The sequence below is a fragment of the Calidris pugnax genome, unplaced genomic scaffold (assembly GCF_001431845.1).
Source record: "Calidris pugnax isolate Ruff unplaced genomic scaffold, ASM143184v1 scaffold141, whole genome shotgun sequence".
In the NCBI taxonomy this organism is placed as follows: domain Eukaryota; kingdom Metazoa; phylum Chordata; class Aves; order Charadriiformes; family Scolopacidae; genus Calidris; species Calidris pugnax.
Genome location: NW_015090902.1, coordinates 4498146 through 4504890, shown reverse-complemented (window position 1 = coordinate 4504890; position 6745 = coordinate 4498146). Strand labels below are relative to the sequence as shown.

General features: G+C 36.3%; 1 protein-coding gene across 1 annotated transcript in view; it reads right to left on the bottom strand.

Annotated features, from left to right (window-relative positions):
- Positions 1-6745, bottom strand: part of ERICH1 (glutamate rich 1) — a 53845-nt gene that overhangs the window by 35751 nt on the left and 11349 nt on the right. Inside the window, exon 3 of the mRNA XM_014948917.1 lies at positions 6016-6150. Within this exon, the coding sequence (XP_014804403.1) occupies positions 6016-6150 (135 nt within the window). The remainder of the gene's footprint in view (positions 1-6015; positions 6151-6745) is intronic.

Genomic DNA, 6745 nt, shown 5'->3' with positions numbered 1-6745 from the left:
GTTGTTTTTTTTTTTTTTTTTTTTTTTTTTTTTGAAACACCAACTGCTGAGCTCGATATGGGGTAAGACCTCTCTAACAGGTAGAGAAGATTTAATTACACAGTCTAATGATCCCTCTGGTTTGAAGGCTACAAAAAGGTTCATAACGCTCGAGTTTCACAACCTGTGCTACCTACCAGTGAAAAAGGTTTGCTGCCAACCTTAGCTGCTTAAAACATATTGTTCCTTTGGTGTGCTGAGTATATCAGTTCTGTAACATCTCACATTCCCAACCACCTGCCAAGAACGTAAGGAGTCAACACATGATTCATACCAGCATCTCCTTAACAACAAACACAGGCTTAAGCATTATTAAGTCTTCCTAAAATGGCTGCCTTAGACCTTAAGTGAATCAAGACACTGAAGACAGATCAGAGACTACCGGATTATGCCTTTACCAGATTTATTTTTTGCTGATCAGCAAGTCCCAGCAAGTCCCAGCATTTTCACCAACAGAATCGAACCCAAGAAATGTAGTAGTTTTCAGGAGTTCGGCTACGGACCCCTCCCCGATGGCCCTCTCCTTCACTGACAGAGCTAACCATTTCCTGGGATGCATCTCATTTGAGTAACTTCATTTACTTGTATGTAAATGACAGAGATCTCTAAATTCATTCCCCCAGCTTGAACCTCTATCTGCAGCAGTAGCAATTCTTCTCAGTATTGCCCTTTCTGACAGGAATAACTGAAAGAAGCAAAAGTCCAAAGGCCAGCTACATTAAAATATCATGTACAATCGCACTGCCTCAGGCCAACAAGCAAATTTAACTCGAGGGGGAAGTGTCCCACAGAAGTACCACCTTCCACATTATTCCAGAGTTACCAGCTGCCAAAAGGTTGAGAAATACAAGCAAGCAGCGCCCCCCCTTTTTTTTTTTTTCTAAGTTGACTAACTGAACAGAGCATCCAGACTGGACTCTTCCTCCTTGTTAAAACTGTGTCTCATAACACACCCATTAGAAGACAGAGTAAAGCACAGTTAGGTCTTGGTCCTTTTGTCTCCATAAAGGGTTTCACCAAAATTGGGTACGTTGTTATCAAGATAGTAACAACAGGATATTATCAGACTAATACCATGGTTCAAAAACATGAGGGAAGAATGAGTGAGACTTGACAAGAACAAGAACAAAAACAATGGGTTATGAAATCAAAAATAAAAACGACCTAAGAACTCTTTTATTCGAATTCTCTTTATCTGTTCTACTAGGTGCTCTCAACTACTGCATATTTCTGAACTCCTACATGCATAGTCTTTCTATTTTCCACAGTCTCTGGTTCCGGAATTTGCTCTGCCATGAGTCTAAGAAACACCAAACACCACTTTGGGACTCTACATGAAAATATGGCTTTAATATTAAAATACTTCAGAGAGAAAATTTAATCGAGTACACTGTTTAGTGCACAAATAATAATAATAATAATAATAATAGAAAAGCTATATCCTATTATCATAGCTTAAATTGGAGTATCCAAGAAGAAACATTGCTAGAGAAAAAAACTCATACAGTTTATCTTTTAGAAAGAATAAGGTTACATTTTTAGCATTCTTATTTTAATGCAAGTTACAGCATTTCCTACTGTTGCACCTATCTTAAAATAAGAAGCAAGAACTCCACAATTTAACTTCATCTTATGAAATTAAAATCCCAAAGAAATCAAAACTAAGCTACCGCTTCCTAGTAAGTTAAGAAACACATAATTAAAGTTTCCTGGATTCTCCTTTCATATAAACCACCCTTCTAAACACGATGGTGTACCTCTCAAGTCACTAGTCCTGAAGAAATACTTCTCAATAAATAGATAATAAAAATAAATTAATTTTGATCTACAAGCTTTAAGCTATGAGGATATTAAGTTTACAACCAGAATTTGATGGATGATAACTTATCTGTAGCTTGAACATTACACATTTTAATACCCTTGTGAAAAGTATAAAGTCTTTTGCTAAAAGAAAGCTAGCAGTGCATTAACATGGACCAAAGTCAGTACGAAAATCATATGAAAACCAAAAGAAATTCTCTGCATTATTTCCTCCCTTGACTGTCTAATTCCCGTTACTCAACGAAGTCAACAGAAGGCTGACATGATCACACCATCAGGGTAACTCAATTCCTCCAAAACAGTCAAAGGAGTTTTTAAAAATTAGACAATTAATTTATTATTCTAAGAGTGTTGAATGAATTTAATATTCATTATTTTCTTGAAAGACGAGGCACTCTTAGATTTCTCATTACTACAGGTTCATTAATCACCTGCTTACACAAAGAAAAGGAACCTGAAAGTGCAGTCTATCCCCCCATCTTTGGAAAATGTATAAGAGAGTTACAGGAGGAAGCCAAGGTGCTTCACAAACTTTAAATCCCCATGCCATTAGTCATTTATGCATGCATCACAAGGTGACTCCGTAATGTTACGGGTATAACTGGTCACAATTTATTTGACACAGCAGAAAAAAGTATTCAAAAAATTATCTGAAGTGCTAAAAACAACATGCAGAGAAGGATGGAGAAAGACATACTGAAATATTGACGCAGACCTGCTTTGCTTTTTATTTTTTTTCTTTGTTCAGAAGCTAGCCTGGACAGGATCTATGTCAGTCTGACAGTATCAACCATAATGTAACTACTACTTTAAAGAAGAATAATAATCGACAAATCCAAAGATATTTTAGCACTGACAAGAAATTACTTTAATTTATAATTGTAATTAACTTAACTTTGAAATAACTTCTCAAAAATAGCTGATGTCTTAAATGCGTATTCTAGTGACTGAGTATTTCATTCTTCCACAGATTAATTTAACACCATGAAGTATCAGCTGTGGGATATCTATTCATCCTGATAACCTTGTTGATTCAGATAGACAAGGATTTGGTTTTCTTAATTTATTGAAAAGACATAGAAAAATCACACTGATATACAACTATGTTACAACTGAAAAATTTTAATCCTGAGATATGGTCAAACTATTTTCATGAGACACGTTTGATAAACAATGAAATTATTTTATGAGTCAGGTTTCCATTTATTTGAATTCCCAGAGAATTTGTTTCCCTTACTTCTAGGTCCAAAGGCTATAGAAGGCAGCAAGGCAGCACATATACAATGTGTTCCATTTTTTAGGAAACACAGAAGATACTGTGTTGCCCTGCAAAATATATCATATAGTCACAGAATATTAGAAGTAAAACAATACAAGCAATAGATCTGCTTTTCCACCTTATGAAACTGTTTTTTCGGGACTCCCTGAGGTACTTCTAAACAAAATAGATATATATATATATATATGTAGAATGTTCATACATACAGACACGCACACTCCTCTTTTTTTCTTCAGTGTGAAACGCTCTTGATGGAGCTCTCCTTTATTCTTTCAAAAAAAGATCTAAATAAGGGATATATAACTAAATCTAGGTGAACAAACTAAGTAATTCATGTTGTGATTGTCTAAACTGTTCCTTTCGTATTTTATGAGCACTGCCTAAAATCACAGCCTTTATCCTGCAATAGATTTTATGCATATGCTTAAATAAAATACCATAAAATACATACACAAGTAAAGTCAATCATGTCCCTCTTTCACGCAGGATGAGCACAGACCTGTAATTCCGCAATCAGTATTCAGACAGAACAAATAATAAGGGTCTTAAGCTGCAGCAAGAAAGATCTGGCATTAAAGGGCAGTAAAACACTAGAGCAAATGGAAAAGGGCATGTAAGAAAAACCTCCCTATGGGGAGGTTTTTAAGAACAAATTAGGCAAATACCTGACAAGAATGACATTTATAGTCAAACCTACCTTGCTAAGAGAACATAGATTAAAAACCTCCAAAGATCACTTCAAACTTAGTTTTTCTTGATTCCATGCTAAACTGTAAAGTCAAGTAACAATCCAATAGAAAAATAAGTCTCCCAGAATTCCAGATGCATTTGGTAAGTGTTAAAAAAGTGGCTGGACTCCAACACCTACTCTTCCTGAACACTGAGACTGGGATCAGCTAAAAGAGATCCCCATCCAACAGTCAATACTGTCACTAAGCAACACCAGAACACTACTTATGGCTATCATGGTTGAGTACATTTGTTTTGAAATACTAGAGGAAAAGGTTAAATCTAAAAAAATGGGTAAGTAAAGCCATTGTTCAATAATCTATCCATTATAAAACCAGACAAATATTTCTATGACCCTAAAAAGGGACGATATAACACAATCCTAAATTCTATTCTACTTCACTGCTATGCAGTATATCAACATTTAGCATGTGTTGATTTATTCATAGATTTTAAACAGAAGCTAATTAAATTTGAAAAAAAAGTTCTGGGCTGATACCTTAACGAGGATATATCTCAATTGCAGTAGTGTTCAGAGGCCTGCTTTCTAATGTTTGATTTAAAAGTCACTTCAGTCCCTACATAAAACTGAATATTACGTTATAGATCTATTTACCTACAAAGTATTCTAAGACTTTATTTAGCCTTATTAGCAAAACAATGAAGGAGAGCATCCCTCTAATATCTGAAAGGAGATGACATCAAAGAATAAACAGAGATTATATGGCATGGTTGGAGAGAAAGGGTGCTTCAATATCGGAATAAAAAGCTTGAGGCTGACACGTTGTGAAACAGAAACCCTATGAACTGTCCACAGAGAACTATATAACTGAAATTTAAGGACAGTCTAGGAACAGACTCTGCAATTTGAATGTGGATGCTATCTAATATAAAGAGAAAAGCAACACCTGGAAGCTGTGTATTAAGAACACCTTCCTATCCATAATCCCAAAAGTATCAAGATCGACTCTTATGTTATTCTGGTAAAGTTACTTCTTCCCCAGTCCGAAAAACATCTTTAAACCATTTCACACCAAGCAAGAACTTTCTTGATGTGCCATCAGTTACGCTGTGCTTTGCTTCAGTCACTTGGGCTATTTTGACAGTTTACTTGTATTCAGATTCTGAACTGAGCTCAGAATAGAGAGTAGACCCAATTTCCAAGCTGAAAATTCACCCCTGTGGGTACTATTTTCAAAGGCAAGGAGCATTTGCCTTCCTGGATCTGCAGGTTGTATCTCAGGTTTTCCTTACATTTAGGCAGTCTCCAAGCTGAAGTAGACATAGTAGTTTAATAAATACTGCTTATGAAGTGTTTTACTTCAGCAGGCTCACCTGGACATTTTATTTGCTCTAGACTGCCCCTAGCAGCAGATGACAATGATACACAGTTTTGGACAAACATACACCCTCAGGAACATAGCACTTGAAAAAAACTAAATGAATTTGTCTTATCTAAGCTTTTGACTTCTTTCTAAGGTAGATAAGAATCAACTTAATTCCGGCAATGTCATTCAGAAAACTATGTTTTTAACTGAGGTCAACTTAGAGCCCACTTCTTTACAGATTCTGTGCGGCTTCTCTTGTATCCTTTGACAACGCTAAATATTGGTTCTGAAGTTAACTGGTCACAGTTTCTCATCAGAAAGCCTCTCAATGCTAAAGGATTGATATCTTCCCCCATCAACTCCAGTCAGGTGGAGGTCTGTTCTAATTGGGAGAGGTAAATCTGAAAGGTCGTTAAGTCTTTCCCAATTCCTTAGAACATCAGGAGTAAGACTTATTAAAACAGCTTTATCTAACATTTACTCTTAAAAACAATATGACTGTAAGCAGGCATAATATGAATACACATGTGGCATTTGAGTGGGAGGGGCAGAAGACTTTATTTTCAGTTACACTTCATATAACTTCAGCAAGATCAGTGACGCCGTACGGCCGCAACCAAATGTTGAACCTGGTCTTCAAACTCCAAAATGAACCCATAGGGATGTACATCTTCATTTTGCTTATGTTGCAAAACAGTGACACCCACTGGCAGCAACAGCTTAAATACTTAATTGTTGCAATTTGAATCTACTTGATAAGAGTTGATAAGAAGTTTCTTTAGACAAAAATTCATGATAATAGCAACCGTGCAGGCTTACCTGTTGAGTCAGCACTACTGTCTGAGTTTTCAGAAACTGAAATACTAATAGCATCTGGAGTAACTGCGGCGTAACCCTCCGGAGGAAGACTCACTGTGTACATTCTCCTTGGAGACAAAATCATATCATCACTACCTACAAAACAGAAAAAACAAAGCGTCTGGCTATTGATCTCAGTGTAGATTTTCTCAAAAGTTTTCCCAACTACGGCGATGATAGAAAGTGGTCTTGAAAGTCCTCACAGAAGAAAAAGAAATGAGAGAAGGTCATTTGTAGAATGCTGGAATTATCATATGATCAACAAAATCGTACCAAATTCTGTAGTGGTTACAAATAAGCAAATACTCTACAGGTTAATTCTTTCCACTAGAAACACCTTTTTTTTTTTTTACCCTTCCATCAGGCAACTCTTCTGCCCTAATTTCAGAAGAAGCTTCCACTTACGCTACTATTTTAAGAGACATTCTACACATTTTTCCCCATTCCGTGTGAGCAGATGCTATTTCTTTAAGAATTTTTTCATAGAAGTTGGATGGATGGAAAGATAAAAGCTGACTACAGAGTGATAGAAGCAACAGAAAAAGAATCACTGAACTGTGGTTTCTCCATTTGCAGACCTTTTAAACACAGCCTGTGCTGTTCTGAAGGGCACAAAGATGAAGGGAGTTTGAAAGTCACACTTGACTAACCCCCAGCAGTGCTGCCCTAGAGGGCTCATCTCCTTCTCCTT